The 23355-nt window shown below is 36.2% G+C and overlaps 1 protein-coding gene across 1 annotated transcript; it reads left to right on the plus strand.

The window, feature by feature from the left end:
* The first annotated feature begins 1769 nt into the window (after positions 1–1769).
* LOC144442266 (DNA replication licensing factor mcm7-like) lies at positions 1770–22699 on the plus strand. The gene is made up of 17 exons (XM_078131566.1): positions 1770–1948; positions 2510–2589; positions 3788–3952; positions 4659–4792; positions 5424–5604; positions 6144–6205; positions 6591–6771; positions 7516–7593; positions 8505–8586; positions 13001–13132; positions 13602–13685; positions 14373–14584; positions 15285–15466; positions 18273–18356; positions 18812–18980; positions 20355–20464; positions 21296–22699. Exons 1-17 carry the CDS (start codon positions 1918–1920, stop codon positions 21510–21512), a joined length of 2184 nt encoding a protein of 727 aa, XP_077987692.1. The 5' UTR covers positions 1770–1917; the 3' UTR covers positions 21513–22699.
* Positions 22700–23355: the final 656 nt, after the last annotated feature.

The following is a 23355-nucleotide window of genomic DNA, read 5'->3' on the forward strand; positions in this document are numbered from 1 at the left end:
TTTCCGTGTTGGATTTAACATCCTTACCTTTCTGTGAGCTCAGTTATGTTATATACGTAATGCTGCCGTTTTCTTTTCACCATTACTTTAAATGTTTAGGCATTGAATTGTATAAGGTTCAGGGGATATCGATAACCAACAAAAATTACAAAAAATTATCGATGCTTGTCAAATATAAACGCACATTTTTGACAAAATTATTTTCAAGTTGAAACCGGTTTCTTTTAATTCTAATTTTGATAACGTTTCACAAACCTTTCTTGCTAAATTGAGTTAATTAGTCAATAAGAGTTAACGTGGTCAAGAATTGATCAAATATATCTTTCCAGCAGCTAAGAAAACTCCAAGGGCGGAAAGAAAGACAAATGTCTACTAACGCACGGACACTAGGTGGCGCTAAACAATATAGTTTGAAACACAAACTTGCAAATGTAAACAATCAATGTTTTTTTTTTAGCTGTAAGACTAAGTTTGAATATGCTGTTTGACAGAAACACAAACACAGTAGTAAACACAAAGAATCTTTTTGTTGTTTTTACTTGAGTCGTACCAAGATCGTTTGTCGCTCCTACTAGTAATGTATACTAGTAGTGGTAGTCATCAAGCTGTCCGTTACTTTCTATCCTTCCACTACATAATTCCAATCCGTTGGATGCATGTGGCGCCACTTAAAATGAAAAAGACCAAGGTGTATCCGAGGACTGATAGGACTATGACTTTGAATTTAAACAAAGAGAGAAAAAAATGGTAGAAAAAATAAAACAAACAAAAAAACCCGCGCAAATTAGACCCTACGTCTGCCTTCATAGTTGCATACATGCATAGATGTAGTACCAATATCACAGTTGGAATCGGGCCCGTATCCAGGGGAGGGATTTACTTGGCTGGGTAATATAGGTACAAGTCACACCCTGGCGGAATAAAAATTACAAACGCTACAAAGTTTCAATTACTAGGGGTCAACAGTCGAAGTCTGCACTCTGCTTCATCCATACAAAAGGAGTCAAAAATCTTTGAAAATATGAAAATCAGCAGCTTGGAAACCACGCTGTCCAAAATATAGGGTCAAAAAGCCGTTCGTGAATTCGGGGGGGGGGGGGGGTCAAATATCCACATGATATTGATAGCCAAATATTTAAAATATTTATCACCAAGTTTTTACATGGGTTGAGATACATACTACTCTCACTGTACTAATACTTTATACTTAGTAACCCACCCCACTCCCATCATGATGAGATGATCCAATCATTGGCAGCGTGTCACAGGGGCACGTATTATTGCTTAGATTGCCGTTTTCTTAGGAATATATCGTACGAATCTTGCTGCTACAAATGTATCAATCTCTATAAGTAGAAATATTCTCTTTCTAAGGTAGGAATATATAGTCTAAAAGGTTGTTATGTTTAGTCTGTAGACCTGGAAAACAACAATCTATGAAATATTACACGCCCCTAGCCCCTATGACTGCATAAACTATCTTGTAATGTATGCAAGGATCTCTAGATCCATGAGAAGTAACATTATCCACAATTTATAATACTCAATTATAGAGGGGGGTACTTTGTGGATTACGAGTAACTGTACCGCACCAGAAGTTTTTAGGCCACACAGCTGTGTGTGACCTTGCATATACCTATCAACAAATGGTGTATGCCAGATTTCGCGGGGTTTCTGTAAGTCGCGCGTTCTTCTCGCGTTGTTTCGACTAATCACATGGTCAAAGTTTCGCGCCATTTTCAGTTTAGCCATAACTTGAGATACGGAAGGGTCAAGAAACAGTTGTTGTTGTGGGCAAGGTCGCACTTTATTTTAACGAAATTGCTTACAGTAGCATCTGGTCGTGAGTAAGGAACCCGAGTATCGCTAAATCTTCCGAATACAGCTTTTGAAAACTTCTGAAAGTTCAAATTCAGTATGGCTTCTCGAGATTACGCCGCAGAAAAAGGTGAGTTTTCTTCGACGTCAAATTCTTTGTTCCACTCACATGTACAACGAGGTCACATTTTACTTCAAATGTCAGTCATGGAATATGGATATGCTCATAGATTTTGGCGTATAACAATTACAACCCTACTTTTTGTGAGGAATTTAGGACAAAAACCCACATTAGTTGAGCTTTTAAACAGTTTTGAAACAGGAATTTAAAGTTTAAATGCCAGTTTGTGTGAAACGTTTCTGGCCTCGTTTTTCAAATCTATGTATCGGAATGTTTATTTTCATCAGTTTATCTTGAAGTGTCCAGCACGCAGTTATGGCTGTATCTTCACTGTGAATCTATTTTCTAGTCAATTTATCAAAGTGGGATCAAAAAAGAACATTCCAGACAATTATGGGTGGCATTTCGCAACTATTTATCGATTTTATTACGACTCCTACATTTGACAGTTGAGTTGTGTGTTTGCAGGGCTTTGTCATTTTAACACCATTTAAAACGATTGTTGACTTTGCTCCGAACAAAATTTCGGCTTGTGATAAAAGTTATTATATTTGTACATTTCCTTTGCAGACAATATAAAACAGTTTTTGGGAGAATTTTATACAGAAGGTGAAGAAGGGGGCAAAACCTTCAAGTACGGACACCAGTTGGTGAGTGAACTAACCCTTTTCGACAAACAGTATTAGAATGGGAAATTATTGATTTGTACTACAAAACTGTCACACTTGTTTTGTCAGCTATAAACTTGGCCTGTTCATTTTGTGAATAAACCATAGAAAGCTGTACAAACATTGATTCTTAATATCAATGCATTGGTGAAAATATGTAGTGTGTAAAAGTTCAGAAATACCTATGGACAATTGTATGCAAATATAACTGTTCACAAAGCTAAAGTACCTGGCCTAAATGGACATGTGCCCAGTCTTTTATTTATAGCAAAGTGAGCGAAGCGAAGTTTTTTAAGTAGCAGCTGTCCTGCTAAACTTCATTTAGTAAGTCTACCGTAAAGGTTGTTTTTAAAAATTATACTAAAAGGAAGGACGACAGACATTTAGTGTAGGTCATTGTATGGTATGAGTGTCTATTAATCTTTGGTTGCCATTTATGATATCAGAAAATTAAGTATCTGAAGGGGAGATTTACATATGTCATAGTTCTGGAAGATACTGTTACTAGGATGGTCTGTTTATGATAACGGGAATTTGTGCCAACTCGGATGTTGTTTGACATTATCTGATGACTATTATTAACCAAATGACATGGTCAGATAATTAGATTTAAATTTGACCCATTCTAATTATTTGAAGTTATGTTAAGTAAAAGAGCTTGTGTAATCTGATGAATGATTCCAGGTCAAAGGTAAACATCATTGGTTCAGAGTAAAAGTGTCAAAGGATGCAATAAAATTTTTAAACAGAATTTGTGCACTCGTAACAAAACTTCAACGTGGCGAAAATCTGGTAAATACTTACTACATATGTAAACTGCAGTCGTGAATATGCAGTAAGATAGGTTACAGCGAGGGGGAAATTACTGGGGTATAAATGAGATACAAGGTTTTTGAGAGAAATTCTTGTTCATCATTTGAATGTCTCGTGTTGATGTTTTCTTAAGGGTGGTAAATAGGTAAAATCTATCTTTGTACATCTGGGTCTTTTATTAGGTACTCCCAATAAAAATGTGGTCCGGGATACAAAATCTACAAAATTTTACCGGTTTCCCTTTCCTTGCTACTCGAAACTTAAAATGCTTGCATGTGGTCAGCTATGTAATTACCTCACTTGCAAGTAATATATTTCTTTGAAATGAAAACATTTTTCACAATTCTTTGTGTACATTTCCTTCTAGGTCCGTATTGCACATCGTGAGCAGGTGTCACTTACCATTGATTTAGATGATGTTGCAGAGACTGATCCTGACCTGGCAGAAGCCATTGCTGAAAACTGCAGGCGATACACCAATCTGTTTGCTGATGCAGTCTATGAGTTACTTCCTGATTACAAAGAAAAAGAGGTATGTATTTTGTTGTACTCAATCTCTGCATGTTTTTGTTCAGGACTATGAATGGAGGAGAGAATGAGGGATGCAGTAATAAAGCTGAAACGCAACGTTTCCCCCACTTAGGTGTCATACAAAGAAGCGAAATCAATGTCACACAAGCTCAATAAGCAAACTTGGTTCATTAGGGGGGAAGGGGGTCTGGCATCAATGTGATTGCTGGACTTCATTTTCCCACTTCTAACCAAATTTCCTTCAATGATAAAAGCTTCTGTATTTACTACTAAGTGAAATGTAATTATGTTGATAAGTTGGTAAAAATTTACTTCTAACATGAGATACAGTGCTGGGTTTCCGGTATTATTTTAATGTATTTATAATTTACCATCATCTCAGTAAACAGGTACATAAGGTTGGAACTTCATGTTTACCATCAATGCATCAATTGTAGTGGTGTACTGCTACAATTTTCCCCATGGTTTACATCATATATAAATTTGATATCGCACTTTTGTGAACGTTCGTTTAAGGGAGGGGGTTTTTGCCTCAAATGAATGATGTTCATTTATTGAGCTTGTGTGACATTATGCGATCATCCCTAAGAGCTGACAAAGTGATCAAGACATTATGCATAACTGTTGGCAGACAAACACTTCTTCCAGATACATAAAAGGACATAACCACCAAACTTGAAGTGACATTCCTTTGTTGTTACCTACAGGTTGTTCACAAAGACTCCCTTGATGTGTACATAGAACATCGGTTATTGATGGAACAAAGGATGAGAGGACAACAAAACGAGACAGAGGAAAGAGATCCGAGAAATAAATATCCACCAGAGTTGATGAGAAGATAGTAAGTAACAAGCAATTGTTTTCTGATGTTTACATTATAGGGTTGTGGAAATCCAGTTAGAATAGTAACACTGTTTTGTCATAAAATGTCTCTGACTGGCTATGATTGTATCCTGTTGAAACAACCTTGAACATTGAAGTGATAAAAAATCAATAAATCAAATAAAAATAAAGACTTTGATGAGACAAGGTAACATTCCGTTAATTTACATTGTATTGTTGAGTATAGGAGAGTTCTATGAGCTGCACCTTTTCACCTTTACAGTGGTACTTCAAAGACTTATTTCTAAATTACTGCATACCATTATAGTTTAAGTATTCAATGTTTACACAGGATTACGAATATGAAGCATTCTGCAAGTATGGTTTGACAAATATTTAAAAAAAACTTATGGCTGTTATACCTAGTGTCTGTTTTTATCCAGTAAGCAGAAAAAAATAAACAGGAAAATTGTAAATTGTGGTTAAAGGATCTGTGGGTATTCTTTACAATTTTGATTTTGTAACTAACCATTGTAAAAAATGTGTTGCCGTAGAAACCTTAGGCAACCCTTATGTGATAGTTGCAACCATGGCACAACTTGGCATGTAAATGTTAGACCTTTTCTAAATTGGAATTTTTTATTTTATAGTGAAATCTACTTCAAAGCACCATCACAAACCAAACCACTAGCAATTAGAGACGTGAAAGCTGACAGTATTGGTAAATTGGTCAACGTTAGAGGTATAGTGACCAGAGCTACCGAGGTGAAACCAATGATGACAGTAGCTACATATACATGTGATCAGTGTGGTTCTGAAACGTATCAAGTTGTAAGTTTTCACTTGTGTTATGTTATCTTCAACTATAAGTGTGTTGTTTGGACACTTTCTAATGTTTAAAACTTGCTTCAAGGAAAAGTCAAGGAAAAAAAAAACAATCATGCAGTTTGATATAGTAGGAGAAATTGTTAATTTCAGGCCAGAGTAATTTGTTTTCATATCGGCACAAAGCATTTTAGAGTCAACTGTTTTGAAAAAATTACATTCTTTAAGTCTGTAAGGTACACAGTGACATGACTCCCTTGCACACATCACTCAACCCGTCTTGCATCGAGAGAGTGTGTGTGTGTGAGAGTGTGTCGATGACTGGAGTGACAGTCTGATTCTTAAATACTTACGCATTGTGGCTGGAAGGAAGTCCGTATGAATATCAGCTTCACTTTGTGACAGACATCCACAAGAAATAAGTCTGTGAAATGTTTAAAGATGTTTCTTCTATCTTGACATGACTAAACCAACGCGAGTGTCATTGATAAATTCACCCACATTTCATGCCTTCATTCTTATTGAGTGATGCCCTTTGTTTTCAGATCAATTCACCAACATTTATGCCTTTATTGACCTGTCCTAGCAGAGATTGTACCACAAATAAGTAAGTATTAGAAGAGACTACTATTAAAACGTGATATTGAAATGATTGGGGGATTCTGTTCAAATTTGCATAGATTTCTGTAATATTTACCATACTTTTTAGGTGGTAAACCATACTGTAGATTTAATCAGTTAGTGCCCTTGACTAAAACATTGGTAAATGTTGTACTGATTTTTATGCCAAAGCTGATGATTCTGACCCATGTAAGGTTGCCATGGCAACATGTACAAAACTGAAACGAGAGAATAATCCGAGAACCACAGTGTTACTTGCAACTTGGCTAAAATTTATGACACCCCAAGAGAGCTGTTGTACATTCCTACCTTACAAGAGAGTGGTATATAATGTATGCATGGTATAAATTCTGTAACTTTGATTCTTTCAGGTCTGGAGGAAGGTTATACTTACAAACCAGAGGATCCAAATTTGTCAAATTCCAAGAAATCAAGATCCAAGAACAGAGTGACCAGGTACCAGTCGGTCATATACCACGTAGTATCACAGTGTATTCCCGTGGTGAAACTACCAGACTATGTGGTCCAGGTGACCATGTTAGTATCACTGGGGTATCCTTTGATAAATAGTGATTATGGTATCTGTATGCTAGGATTGATCTTTAGTTTATTTGTATAAAGGGGTAACTGTAGATCACTGATGTATATAACCAGCACACACAGACCAATTGTGTTTGGTATTCATGTGTGCCATAGCATAGATTGTGGAAAAACAAAAGAAATATGTCATGTAGTTCAGAGGGCGCACTTACCACCGTAGATGAAAATAATCTTTCGAATATGAATGTTTCTGCTAATTTGGAAAAATGTTCTTGTAGTCAGTGTTTCCAAATCCTAATACTCTTGCTATATTTTGCACAGTCTTGTGACTTGTTCAGCTGGAAATTTTAATCATCCGTTGTCAGTCAATCAACAAACTGGAATAAACTACGCAAAAGGTGTGTGATATGCTGTAATACCATACAGATAAACAAGTTCATATTTTATACAGGCCGACTATTTTTGTCAGGTACATCAATATCCTATGTAATGATCTACCAGAAACAGGCCTACAACAGACATTATTAAATTATACAAGTAGAGTAGGAGTGAAGAACTGTGAGTTGTATTGTGTACCTTACATTGTATTGAGTTATACTCTGCTGATACTAGCAGTAAAGCCAGCAAACAGACAGTTTGACAATGCCTGTTGATGTGAACAGGTGAAATCATACCTGTAAAGTAATAAGAACCCTGGTTGTGATACAAGAACTAATAGTTACTATACATTGATGGTTTACCTTAACCATTGACAAGGTATTTCTACCAATGCTTAGAACTGGATTTCGTCAGATGGTCCAGGGACTCCTGTCAGAAACCTACCTTGAAGCCCATGTAAGTAGTCAAATCATGTGATAAGATGTGTCGTTTGAATTGCACAGTATTACAGTGCTGATATTTCTTTTAAAATGTATTTTGGAACACTGTTACCATATATCCTTGCAATAATGTGATTGATAACTGGCTTGGGTTTGGGAACCCTGATAACAGAAAGGGGAAAGTATGGTACAGCTGGCATAGTTTCCAAGTACATTGTACTAAAAGTTTGGTGGAGGACCCCTGATAAAATGATGAGAAACTCTGGTAGAATTTACCTGCTTATTGTCCATAAAAAAAACACTGCTTTGGATCAAAAGTGGTAAAAAATTTGAGAACCTGTGTCTTTATGGTTTGATATTGAACTTTGATGGTTATATTTGTTAAACATTGTACAAACCCTTTGTGATCATTGTTCAGATACCTAGTCTACTTACTTTGTATTGTTACAACTAAGGGTTTGAAATTGGTAGTAGATAAGGGATATAGACTTCCAAATAATATCTTGACTATCAAATTAGCAGTAGTCAATGGCATATAGACTAGCAAACTCTGTATCTTGACTATCAAATTGGCAGTAGTCAAGGGCATATAAAGACTACCAAACACAAGCTTGACTACCAAATTAGCAGTAGTCAAGGGCAGATATGGACTACCAAACAATATCTCGACCACCAAATTAGCATTAGTCAAGGCATACATGTATAGACTACCAAACACTGTATATTGACATCCAAATTTATAAGGTGGTAGTCTATTAGACCAATGGAAATCAATAGAAAATTATAGCTAAAACAGTTGACTTGGATAAATTTGACTACCAAACCCAAAAGTTAAATTGAGCCCTACAAACTTTTATGTCCGTTTTCAAATGGTTTGAATTCAAGTACATCTGATTTATCTATCTTTTTATGTTATCAAACATACAGAGAATTGTGAAGATGAATAAAACCCAAGATGATGAGGTGGTAGCCAATGAACTGACTGAAGATGAAATCAGACAGATAGCTGGTGAGTTTTTGTCTATTGTGTCTTCCTTTTAGCTCTTTATCCCTCTTCAGGTGAACTCTGTGTAAAAGTTTTCGTCATAACATTAGGGGTGTGCGGATTTCATTGATATAGGGTACATGTATTATTACTGTGAGTTTATGAGGGGTTGGTGGCCACTTGGAGAGGGAGGGGTTGATGATATGATGGCTACTGAACTGACAAGATGAAATCAGACGTGTAGCTGGTAAGTTGTTTTTGATATCTTTATTTTAACGCTGTAAGTTTTCACTGTAAGGGATACAATTACTGTGACTGGAAGGGTTGTAGGCCATGGGGGGGGGGATAAGGTGATTTCTAATGAACTGACAAGATGAAATAAGACAGATAGCAGTTGATAGGTTAATGAAATAGTTGTAATACTGATTTTTAGGGTACTTACACTGACTATAAGTTAGGGACATTGAATACCCAGGGTATTACAGTTGTTTACAACCAAGTGAGCTTTCTTCAACCAATGTCACATCCACACTTCAACTCATAGAAATATCCAAGATTGTCACAAAAGTAACATCTTTTCATACATAACATTCCAATGCAATTTTGAATGGGTCCATCGTTTATTAATTTTGATATAAAAATATATATGCTGCATTTTCCTTGAAGTTGAATTGGCATCAATAGGGAACACACAATCAGCAGAATAACCCATTGTAATTGACAAATATCCATATAATATATAAAAGAAAGCATGGACATCTAAGTATTTCTGTTGGAAGTTGTTTGAGTTTATAATTAAAACATACACGCAGTATTCTATCCATGTTGAGTGAAATTGTCCATGTCACAGGGTGAAAGAAAAAAAAGAAAGAATGAAAATCTAGTAATAGTGTTTAAGGTAGAAACAGTCTAAGTTTTCAATGGCTTATAATTCTAAAACTGTCATCAAACCTTGGCCAGGTGTATCATTTACTTTGTAACAATAGGTAAAACCTGTTGTAAGTTAGGGAGAAAGTACCAAAAGCCACGCTATTTACCTTGTAATGTGATCAGTTTGTGTTGTCAGACTACGTTGCTGCAGTGCACATGACATGTCACATTTTATATTGGTTTTGCAACGGGAGATTTCTAAGTGGTGGCATATAGAGTTCAGACCACAAGTTTGGTATATCAGATTGGTTGTCCAGCTCAAAATTATAGCGGTAGTCCCAAAGTACATCGACTACTAAACATTGTAATCTAGGCTACCAAATTAGCAGTAGTCCTGGGTACATAGACTACTAAACATTGTCTCTAGACTACCGAATTAGCAGTAGTCCAGAGTACATAGACTACTGAATATTGTATCTAGACTACCAAATTAGCAGTAGTCCTGGGTACATAGACTACTAAACATTGTATATGTCCTACCAAATTGTCAAATTAAAAAAATCTCCAACTCCATAGAATATGGAATCTAGGAGAGTCCATAACAATTTTAAGTAACAAGCTACTCCTGAAAACGCAATGTGTGACTTGATTTATCAGAAAGTATTGAAAATTGTCACACATTTATTAACTTTCCATTTGTCTTGTGATGTGAATGTAAGTTGGTTCAATATACCACGTTCAAATGATATATGTTGACCACAAAAACTGGAAAATTACCCTCAAAATTGTTGGAAACATCCAAAAAAATATATTGATGTGTATAGGAATCCTGCTAAGGAAAATGACAAAGAGAATAAAAGATTGTTAATTGAGTGTGAAAGTTACAGCACAAGTTAAATTAATTGGGTCCTTCCACTCTATAGAAAGTTCTGAAAATTTACTAGCATATTTGAAGTATGTGATTGGACATCGGTACTATTGTATAATTTGATAAACAGAGGTGGTTTGGAATAAGTTAATGGTTGTAAGTGATGAGATAGCATGGCTGTGAATTAAAGGAACAGATTTACTTTGGAGCATTTTTCACTGATAATTTTCAATAGACTTCAGTGATAATTTTCAATAGATTTGACATGTAGTAAGGCTATTATCACTTCTACTGTGAAGTACTTGGTGGGAAGTGGAAATGATGTGTCTGTGAAACTGTTAGTGTTAATGGGATACTGTAATAATGACTGTATTCACACTTCTACTGTGTTTGCCTATGTACTATAATGTATTTGTGATCAGCCATTGTGGTGAGAATGATCTCATGTGGTCTTCCGTCTCATTTTGTGTCTGAAATATTTTACATGTAATGATGACTATATGCAAATTGGAAGAAAGTATTCAGTGGAAATAAATGAAAATCTTCCAAAAAAAAATGCTCTGAAAAGTTCCTTATTTTCATGTATTATTTAACTAAGCATAAACATCCATGCTAGCAGGTGTTAGGATTGTTTCCATGACAACTACCCCCCCCCCCCAAAAAAAAAATAATAATAAAAAAATAAAAAATAAATAAATAAAAATAAAAAATAAATTGAAAGTAGAAAAGGATGATATGTTAGGATAGTAAATTAATGAATAATTGTTGGTAAACAATAATTTATTCATATAGCAGCATATCTCAAAACACAACTGTAGTAAAAGTGGTAAATATTTTTTGTGGCAAACACAAATCTGATAATTTGCATTTATGAAATGATGAGTAGAAATAAGATGTTTGGCAAGGTGGAATTATCCAGATGTGGATAACATCTTAGTTTTATCAGATGTCAGATTGGACTTGTAAAAATATCCATGGTGACCAGCTGTTGAGGAAATGAAGGATCAGCTCTCTTGTTATTCAAATTATGTAGGCAAACATTGTTATTCAGTTTATAACCTGCTTACTAACTTTTGCAGAATGCCATCATATATGTCAATGTTTAGTTATAGGCTATACTGACTTCAAATGTGTATTAGGAAGTTGATATTAGAAGAACAGCTTCTGTGAAACGAATATTTGAGCCTTTAAAGTTCACAATTTATTCATAAACTGAACTTTGTGTTATTAGTCACCCCATTCATGTGTTAATGAGACATCCCTGTTCTCACCAATTGTAGTTGTCATTTGGTTATTGTCATGTGCCAAAAGCTGTACATTTGAAGATGTGATTAAAAAAAATGATGTTACAAAGCACCTTTCTGTGAAGATTGATTGTCAAATATTTTTCCCCACAATTGTGACATTTTAGAACTTCTTCAGGACTGTTAAGTTTGGAGGGGTCGAAATTAACAGTAGTGCGGTGTCCACAGACTACCAGTTCTTGTCATGGGGCTATTGTAATTTGCGGCTGGTAGCCCACACATCCTTCACTCAGGCTACCACTGATTATGTGATGATTTAAAGGATGGAACTTTGGAAGATTTACTAACATGAAAGTGTTAATAACACACATACTTCCTATAGTCTAAGAGGAACTCTGTTTTCAGTTCTGGAATATGGGTCTACTGGTCACCATCCTTGGGCTACCACTTTCTGAAAATTGGTAGTGCACTGGGACTACCAAAGAAAAAAAAGTTAATTTGGAGTCCTGAGTTGTTTGGAATATTGGACCTTCTCATCTGTCATTACTCAAACTCCAATGACATTTCAAAGGTCACAACCTAGGTTGGCAATGCATTAAGACCACCTTGATACCAGAGAACACCGTTGTGCAGTAGAAAACCTTTGTAAACACAGATACATTTCATTTGTGGCGGTAAACTGACTTGGCAAAAGGGGGTCTCATTTCACAAATGTAGCAGGACTATGGTAATCTGCAACCAAGGGTTTCCATAACCTTTGTAATGCAAATGAAATAACAAAAAGGTGTGACTTTCACCTCCTTCAGACATGGTATTGTTAATGTTTGGCTATGGACTGACTGTATTGTTGACATTTGCATATGTATAGTAGTGTGTATGCCAAAGCTTGGGTATTTTCTCACAGCTTACATTTCACAGTATAAATTATCACCTACAAGAATGCACAGAACAGTCTAAGTTTGGCTTCTCTCTGCATAGTAACAGTCACAAGACTTCTTGTTAGTTGCGTGGAGTGTCTCTAGATCACAGGTCTGTAAGTAGGTTGATGTAATGTACTGATGTAGAACATTCCAGGCATGCACGCCATCCTATGGGAAATTGTAGTACTTTAAATTCTACATGAAATTGTCAATATTTGTGCTGTAAGTTCTCTATACAAACCCGTCAACTCTAGGATCCATACTTCAAAGAGGTTATTGTGGTCTTTTGGTGTGTACACTCTACCAGTATAGCAATGAAGTATGGTCAACCTTGGAGGAATTATACTGTCAGTATAATTCCTCCAAGGGTCAACATATAGTGAGGTGTTTTTCACCTCACTGCAGTTGTATTTTGTTTTATTGTATTAGAACAGACTGTCATGGTAAAGATTCCCTTTGCAGTGCTTTTCTTGTCACATGTGTAGAAACACTGCTGTGTAGCAGTTAGATTGACCTTTCGGTTTTCTGATTTACAGAGGATGACTTTTATGAGAAGTTGGCGTCCTCCATTGCTCCTGAAATCTACGGCCATGAGGATGTCAAGAAAGCATTGCTACTTCTACTGGTTGGTGGAGTTGATAAATCTCCTAAAGGAATGAAAATCAGAGGTATGTAAAAATTGTGTGTATGTTTTAAGGTAGAGTAGCTGTACCAGATATAATATAAACATTACTGTGGTCATGTGCAAAGTTGAAACGAGAGTTTAGGACATTTTATTGTTTACTGTATTGCTGATATATCTGCATCAAATTTTATAGACTAGTAATTGTGTGTTAAAACAGTTTGTCCTGTGCACATTCAGTTTATTGATTTGTCACATAATAACATTCATTTACCTTTAGTTTCTTACTTGTCTTTGGTTTTGAGTAACTTCCCTGATGTCCAAGGTTATTACAAGTAACCAGGTTTGTCTGATCATTGTGAAGAGAAGGACATTGACAAATGTAACTAAAGACATTAGCAAACCTTTTGTTAATCAGACAATAACTTTGACCCATTTTTAGTATATTTTGTAATCTGTTTTGTATGACGATAATAAAGAACTCTTTTCTAACCAATGTTTTTTTCTTCTTTCAGGAAACATCAATATTTGTTTGATGGGTGATCCTGGTGTCGCTAAGAGTCAGCTGTTGTCATACATTGACAGGTTAGCACCAAGAAGTAAGTTTCTGTACTTCTCTCTCCTTGTTTTCATGATGACGAAGTCAAAATACGTTGTTATTGCTCTTTGTACAAAGTACATGTGTTTGTATTGTTTGCTGGAAGGATTGGGGGATTTATGAGGTAATCTGTATTGATATTGGTTTAGTCGAATATTTTACAAGTAAAATTTTTTTGATGGCCAACATAGACATGAAGATTCCAAACAAAATCATTCAATTGCATGGGTTAATTTCCAATTATGTATGCTGGAATATGAAATATATGGAGTCCATTTTATCCACAGGGTATGTTATTTCATTCTGTGTTAGTACATTGCACATGGCAACACATCCCATGTTATAATTGAAAGTGTTTGAATGTCTGAAATACCTGAATCACTCGCTATAAAGATATGGACAGAAAACTATGGCATATATTGTTTCTAAGTGAGGTCCAGTCTCTAAAGAGATGGGACATAGAACCAGTGTTTTATTTAAGGGCGGTAAGTAGGTAAAATCTACCGGGGTTCCCACATCATTTTACCGGGGTTCCCCACCTAAACTATGATACATTGCATGGGAAGCACTACCAGTTTTACCTCTTTCCCCCTTTCTGTTACCGGGGTTCCCAAACCTTAGCAAAAACACTGAGAACGGTAGCATATGTTGTTCCTAAGTAAGTCTTAAATTACGCGTTACATTTCAGGTCAGTATACCACAGGTCGGGGTTCATCAGGTGTGGGTTTAACAGCGGCTGTGATGAAAGATCCTCTTACCAATGAAATGATACTAGAGGGTGGTGCATTGGTGTTAGCTGATGAGGGTGTGTGTTGTATTGACGAGTTTGACAAGATGATGGATGGTGACAGAACAGCTATCCATGAAGTTATGGAACAACAAACTATCTCTATTGCTAAGGTAAGATGCAACCTGTTACATGTATACTGTATTCTGTTTTTAAGTTATGTAAATGTCATTTTGGCCTGTGGCCTAAAGATAATAAACAATATGCATATATATGTAAGATGCATTTGACATACTAACTTTGTATTTGAAGTTAGATTCTGTTGACTATGACTGTTGCTATCATTTGAAAATCTTGGTCCTGTGTGCATAAACTGAAGTGCAGCAGAGGATACTTTGACATACTCCTAAGCTGCTGTGAACCACAGTTTTGGCTCTTTAGCTTTACTTATGTTGTGCGTTGCTGCTTATATCTGTGCACGACTTTGTCCTTCCTTATGAGCTGTTTATTTAGCATTTTGTTAAAAAATAGGGCTGTGGAACTTTTTACTTGGTAGAAAATGTGCGAATGTTCACCACTGATGGTTAAGTGTCTTTCCACCAGGGGGTTATTTGTTTGTAAACTAAAAGTTACAAATTGGGAAGAACGGAATTAAGTGCTACAAGAAATGTTACAATGTATCCATAATGTGTGCTTTTCTGTAGAAAATAAATGACCGTATAACCTTAGTTTAGCATACCATGAATGATTTCCTATAAACTGACAATTGTAATAAGTCACAGCCATAGTTACACATACCATTGAGGTAATCCCCATAAATAATTACTAAAAATATGTGGTTGACTAACACCTGTTCTATTTCCTGTTTTACAGGCTGGTATCATGACATCTTTAAATGCCCGTGTATCAATCCTGGCAGCTGCCAATCCTGCCTATGGTAGATATAACCCTAAGAAATCTATAGAACACAACATTCAGCTTCCTGCTGCCTTGCTATCCAGATTTGATCTATTATGGCTGATTCAAGATAAACCAGACAGAGACAATGATCTTAGGTAAGTTGGGACAAGCTTGTCTGTTATTCATGCTGATGACAAAGATTTTGATGTAACCTACAGATTTATGGTTATGTCCCTTGACATGAATTGTAGCCACATGTTGTGCAGTTAATCCTATTTTTTCAACTTTTAATTTTTTTGTGCAAAATAAATGAACCCCACCCAACCCCAGTAGAAAGAGGATTACCTTTTGGCTATTGAGAATGTTCCTATGAGAGTTGGTGTATCTTGGAAGGGTCGAAGCAGTTTTGACCATTTTGTGAGGATATTTTTGAAGGTGCTCAGTTGTCTGTGTATATCCAAGTCATAACTGTATTCTGAACATTTGAGTAGTAATATGTTATGTAGGTTTGAGTTGCCACTGCATTGTGAACATTCATGGTGTGTTGGTTGGTTTCATTAGTTACACATTTCTCTTTGCACATTATAGTGGTGTTCAACTTTGTTCTGAAGATGAAATTTGAAGGTGCCCAGTTGTTGATGTGTTGTACATCCAAGTCAGCCAAACAAAGTGTCACCAGTGTGTTTGTTGAGTGTTAGTGAAATGAATTGCAGTCAAATGTTGTGCAGTTGTCAACTTGTAATCTTGGAAGGGTTAAAACATTTTAACAGCTTTGACCATTTTGTTAGGATATTTTTTGAAGGTGTGGATACATCTAAGACATCTCATCGTATGAGGTATTGGTTGAAGGTGCCCAGTTGTTGATGTATACATCCAACAAAAAGTCACCAATGTGTTGGTTGGAGTGCCATACACTCTTTGTATGATGTGTTGGTTGGAGCGCCACTGCATTGTGCCATTAGTTGAATATTTCTAATTGCACATTACAGTGGTGTTCTTATCAGCAACCAGTCTTCTCTCATGAAACCAGGTTTCAGGCCATGAACTCATGTATGAATGATAAGGCACCATGAAAATGGTGGATGAACAGTTGTCATCGAATTGTTGAATGGTGATGTTTGACTGGTTGAACATATTTGCTTCTTGGTCTTCTGTAATTGTGCATAAGCACATTCTCTATGAAAGTATGGAATGATGTGTCTCCTTTGTGAGAAATATTGTAAATTTCTGGAACCATTCTTGAATGTCCATTGTCTTGACAATTTGTGTTGTAATGCTTTAGGGGTCATACAAGAATGTAGAACAATTGACTTAGTGAAGCACATAAGGAGTTAGGGTGTGAATGGTCTGAGACTCCCTAGGGTAATCCTGATTTGTATCGTCAACAATGAGTAGGCACTGTTTAACATGAATCCTATTGGTAAATCTGGTGATGTGAGATGGACCTTCGCAATGGAGGGTAAATTGGTATACGTGCAGATCTAATTGCACTCCATTGTGGGGCTTCATATTACATAGAAAACAACAAGTAACCTTGATTGTGTGTGTTACAGATGATGGTACTTATTGTGTGTAATGTAAGCATGTCTAGAAGGAGCAGCAGATGGGGAAAGTTACTTTGATGGCTACAGATTTTAGTATTGGCATTTACGAATCCCTTCTATTTGGTGTAACTGTGTACATTGTAAAACACATTGCACTAAATAGTGGGGCTTTGTGTGTGCACTTGGCATCTATAAAATCACATGTGGTGTTTGTCACATTTGCAAGTTGATGACGGACATAGCATTGGATTTGTGTTACCTCTCATTCAAACTCATGGAGGTCATATTTGGAAGACCTTTTGTCAGCTTTGATTCAGGATGTCACTACTGCCTGAAGTGCAATCTAAAGTACAAGTTTGGAGGTTTCTACGAAGTATAAACTTTCTTTCACATAACTGTCCCAATGCTGTCTGGTTCAAATCCCCATTCTTGTGTGCTATTAGTTGCAAATGATTCTCTAATTGCACGCAATAGTGGGGCTTTGAACTGTGACTCAGATCACTATGGGAACAGCTTCCAGGAATGAGCATCTTATACATTGTTCTCAACATACTTCCTCAACATACCAGCTTTGGTTTTGACCAGAGATGTAAAATCTTTATCAAGACAGTTTGATTCTGAAAACCAAGAGTGAAATTTCCAAGTTTTATTGAAACCTCTCCTACGGATGGTTATTACAAAGTTGGACATGTCTCGTGAAAGACATATCAATTTAGTTTGTATGAAGCCCATTCTCTTGTGCAAAAGGATTGTGTTGAATTTCCATTGCACTTGATAGTGGGGCTTTATGCGAACATTAGACTTCTGGGAGTACTGTGTGACTAACGGAGACACTCTTGGACTTGGGTTTAGTCATTGAATTTGTGCATTTGTCTACCATAATGGGTTTTGGTATTCCTTGTACAGTGGAGACGTGATCAGAGTTCCTAAAGTGTTGAACCTATATTCCACTAGAAAAATACTGAATGTATTGAAACTATGTTTATGATTGGTAGTGTTTCAACCTACTACTAAAGTGTCACCATACAGGGTATGAAATTAACTTTTTTTTCTTTGGTAGTCTTAGTCGCTAGCAATTTCAGAAATTGGTAGCCTAAGTATTATGACCTGTTGTCCCATATTCCTGAACTGAAAACAGATTTCCTCTATTGGAAATATGTATGTTATTAAAATACTTTCATGTCCATTAGTCTTCCATCTTCATCACATAATCAGTGGTAGCCTGAGTTGGCTACCGGCTGTAAATTATGGTAGCCCCATGACAAGAATTGGTAGTCTGTGGACATGGGACTACTGTTAATTTCAAGCCCTGCCATACAATCTTTCATCGTTTAAATACTAGAGGGCGCCATAACCCTTGATGTTACTCAGACTGTCTATCCTTGCTAAAGATTCTTTCTTTGTTTTATGTTTGCAGGCTAGCTCAACATATTACCTATGTCCATCAGCATTCCGTCCAGCCACCTTCTCAGTTCAAACCATTGGATATGAACTTAATGCGGTAAGTGTACATTGTGAAGTGGTCAGTTAGCTTACAAGAGAATTAGATAGCTGAAACAACACACACTAATATATTTATGGAATGATCCAAAAGTTGCATGGACTGCAGAATTTTTTTTACTGTTTTCTGTATAAAATTAGAAGTTTTGCGTGACAGATGCCAAGACATTATTCTAGAATGTAATTGCCTTTCCTTATGGAAAAAAAAGAAATTGTTCTGTGAAGTGCATTATTTCTGAGAAAACATACCCAAAATTCAGTATTCCCATTTTACACCTTCAGATGATATATTGTTTGGTGTAAAACCAAGGTTCCTGAGGCATTGCTTGACCAGCAAATCAGCCCAACATGATGATGTTGTATGCATCGTTTCAGGATACATTGCTCTGTAAAATAGTCTCATGGTTCCTTAGCTATTAGTAGCCCAACTTAAGTATTCCGTTTTCTTCATTTCAGGCGATACATTGCATTGTGTAAAACAAAGGGTCCTATGGTTCCAGAGACTCTGACAGACTACATCACTGGTGCATACGTTGAAATGAGGAAAGAAGCAAGAAACAGTAAAGATACAACCTTTACATCACCAAGGACGTTGCTTGCAATATTACGTCTTGCCACTGCTTTGGTAAGTCCTTTCTTCTACATCAGTGGCTCAAACTACCCAGCACACAAATATTTTGTTCACGTAAATTTACCTCCTTATGACTCTAGTTGTGTTGGAATGCACACATCTGGTTTTACCAAGGAAGGCATTGACCTATACCTGCAAATTTGTGTCAGTGAGACCCGATTATTGTTTGCAATCAGTAATGATATGATCTAATTGCACACAATACTTGGGCCTTATTTCACAATGATGTCAACAATTGTCCTGGCAGTTTATGTTTATGTTGTATTTAGTGTATGTATAGGTTTATGTATGGGTACTGTACGAGTGTATTTGCATGATGCATGCAGCTATGTATTTATGTAATGTGTGTGTGTGTGTGTGTGTGTGTATGTATGTATTTATGTAATGTGTATGTATGTATATGTATGTATATGTGTGTGTGTATGTATGTATGTTATGTATGTATGTATGTTGTGTATGTAACATGTATGTATGTACGTACATACGTATGTATGTTATGTGTGTATGTATGTATGTATGTATGTATGTAACATGTGTACGTGTGTATGTATGTATGTATGTATGTATGTATGTATGTATGTATGTATGTATGTATGTATGTATGTATGTTATGTATGTATGTATGTATGTATGTATGTATGTATGTAACATGTGTACGTGTGTATGTATGTATGTATATCTACAACTATAGAGGTACTTCATAATGATCACAGCAAAGTCAAGTCAATCTGCCTGACTTGTATCCTTGCTGTTATGTGTAAAGAGTGTTTATATAATCTCATTGCACATGATAGTGGGGCTAGAAGTTATGACAATAACTACAAATCAAATCTACTCTCATACCTTTACATTTCAGTTATTTCCTTTTGATGGAATATGACTGGTCAGCCTGAAATTCACTACTTGAGTTTTTTGATAACCAAGCTCTAGAATTGGAAAAAACTGCAAATGTACACAGTTCTATCTCTGGCATATTTTAGAAAGATTTTGTGTTGACCATGGTTAACAACACAACTGTTACTGTTATGTGCCTTGTGTATTCTCTATTAGTGGTTGAATGTTCGTGCTGTTGAATTTAAGGAAGTTTATGGCAGCAGAGTTTAACAACAGACTTGTAGTAATTGAGTTAAAAAGACAAACTCCACAAGCCATCCACCCAGAGATGATGTATTTACCATAGATGGTAGTATCTGTAGAAAAGGAACTACTAGAAGTTTACCAACACTGATATCTTTCTCAAGTAACTGATTGAAAAGCATTGCAACAACTCCAAATGTTTACTAAAACTCATTTCTCATTAACCGAGTGTAAAACTTTGCTGTGAAATCTAATAGTGACATTATTTTTTGTGTGGTGGTTTCTTTGTAGGCTCGTCTCCGTTTGGTTGATGTCGTAGAGAAGGAAGATGTGAATGAAGCAATGAGGTTGATGGAGATGTCTAAGGATTCACTAACAGGGCAACAAGAAACTACAGGAAGGTAAGTAGTCGTATTTATAGTATCCTGATGGTGGTAAGTTCTATAATAGGACGAGATTGCTGCTCGGCTGATCTGTAATGGTTAAGGTTCAAAGTCGAAAGTTTCTAGACAAAAGATAAGGGGGATGTCTTAACCACTGTGATACAGATGGTGGTTACAGATCAGAACAGCAAGTTTACTCCATAGAGGGCGCACTATCTTAGCAAGTGTATATCTCTATGTATCTCTACTTCTAAATGTTACTTAAATGCAAAGTTTGCTGACATTGGGGAATCTGTAACCTCAGAACATTAGCCTGATGACTGTTCTGTTGAGATCAGTGTTTCCTCTAAGTTTTTTGAGACTGAGCAACTTCAGGAGAATGAAAAAGAATGGAAAGGGCCACGCTTTGGGAGGAGGGTCTGGTCGGGGGTAATCCTCCCTTTCGGCCCAAGACCGGAAGCAAAATCTGTTTACTGATAGAATGCTACATGTTATAATGACCTAGTATGACTGTGTTACATTATAATCTTCCAACAAACTGATTTAAGCATTTCCGGAACCTACTTCAAAGGCACTTGCTATGTTTTTTGTATCAGTTGTTTTTGCCTGAAGTTTTTCCTTAGCTCACTTCATTCAAGCAAATGCACCGGTGTTTTTTCATGGGTTGTAGTATTGGTGTATTGCACCAGTGTTTTGTCATGGGTTGTAGTATTGATGTATTTCACAGAACTATCATTTGTAGATCCAAAACTATAGGCATTTGTTATTTGCAGATAAACATAGGTAGGATAAGTATGTACATATCACCACAACAATTCTTATATGAACTTCTGTATTACTATATTACAGAGTCCAGAGAGCTGAAGACGTGATCTTTGGCATGGTACGAGATATGATCAAAGAAAAAGGAACGAAGGCTATTCGATTTGAGGACGCTCGTCAAAGTTGTCTTGCCAAAGGTTATACACCAGATCAGTTTGACTTGGCTATATCAGCTTATGAGGACTTGAATGTATGGCATGTTAATGTGTCAAAGACTCGGATAACATTGGTTGACGTTGCATAGGCTATAGTCAGCAGTGAAAACAGTAGGCACATACTGCTCGATTTGGGACCCCTTGTATAGCAGTGAATGGTAATGCTTATAAAATCGTATAGATTTCCGTACATGTGCACCCTTGATTTTGGTGGGGAGAAACCTAGGAAAGTATATGGGGAACTAGTTACCACCACAACAGAGGAACATTGATGGCTGTCAACGTTTTCAAAGACATGCAACTGAGCTGGGAACCTAACACTTCAATTGTTCAAACACATCTTAAAAAGTATAGTGAAACCCGACTGCTTGCTCCCTTCTTGGATAACTTCTGTAAAATCAACAAGTGGATTCTCAAGTACCAAATTCTTTTTGAATTTGGTTTGCCATTTTCAGGACATTGATATGCTTTTGGAGTTGCTGTTTCTGTTAGGTTAAAACAATCAATTGGATGGTGATATTGATATACTGATTATTTTGATGTTTTTACGTATTTAATGCAATCTCTGACTGATATATTAAGTTTCTATATTAGGATAAAGTATGCTAATCAACACTCCATATTTGGTGCTAGCACCCAACTGCCATATTGAAGTTTCCATGTATGGTCATCAGTATGCCATATTTGGTGTAATTTGTGACTGCCATCAAAGATTCTAAGTAAGACCAAATATGGTCATCAGTATGCCATATTTGGTGTAATTTGTGACTGCCATCAAAGATTCTAAGTAAGACCAAATATGATAATCCATGATCCATATTTGGTGTAATTTGTGACTGCCATCAAAGATTCTAAGTAAGACCAAATATGGTAATCCATGATCCATATTTGGTGTAATTTGTGACTGCCATCAAAGATTCTAAGTAAGACCAAATATGGTAATCCATGATCCATGGTTGTGCAGTGTGCCTTGTTAAAGTTTCTATAAGTTATTTGATGTAGTTTACCTGTGTTTTACTGGTCAATTTGTTATTGATTTGTATATTTGTTAGCAGTTGTAAAATACATTTTTTGTTTGAATATGAAAGATTGGATCATGATTGTAGAATGATATGCTCACTGTCGAAATGCTTGACAGGAGTGATTTTAATGCAGCTTTTTGTATGCAATTGATTTTGAGATTGGAACAAATTTTGTATGGAACATTGAAAATAGAATGTGTAGATGACTATTGAAAGTCCAAGCTGAAATAAAGTCTGATAAACTATAGTTTGAATATAGTTTTGAATGTCTTTTTTGTATGGTAGATGTCTCATGTGAGTGCTGTTTTTATTATGATGAATGTCTTGTGTTGCACAATGAATGCCTTGTGTTTGGTATGTTGAATGTCTTGTTCATGTGTCTTGATAAATGCTGTCTTGTGATGAATGTCTCTTGTGTAAAGATACGTCGTGACGTTTCGCCCTCACCGGCCTCCTCTCACACGACGTGTTAGGGGTTGGCCGATGTTTGAGGGCGCCCCGTTACAGCGTACCTTACAGACTATGTAACGAGTTGTCAACGTGTCTTTTGTGATGAATGACTTGTGTAGGGAGTCTTGTTGGCACATCTTTGTTGTATGAAGAATGTCATTTTGCTGTCTTCAGTGAACTTCAAGGAAGGGTATCGATGTGTACATACATAAATACCATAGGCCAAATAATTAATGATACAATGCGATTGGTTTTAGGGACGGTCGTACAATGTCGCACAAGCTCAACAAACGAACATCGTTTAGGTCAAAACACCATATCCCACTTTAGAAGTGAATATTATCAACTTATCAACATCTCATCTCTTTCACCGTATACATGATTTCATTTATCACGGATTACGTCAAATTCGTAGATTTATGACGAGTTCGTTTCAGTAAAACAAAAGATGTAACGCAAC

Source organism: Glandiceps talaboti, chromosome 11 (assembly GCF_964340395.1).
Source record: "Glandiceps talaboti chromosome 11, keGlaTala1.1, whole genome shotgun sequence".
NCBI classification, from domain to species: Eukaryota; Metazoa; Hemichordata; class Enteropneusta; family Spengelidae; genus Glandiceps; species Glandiceps talaboti.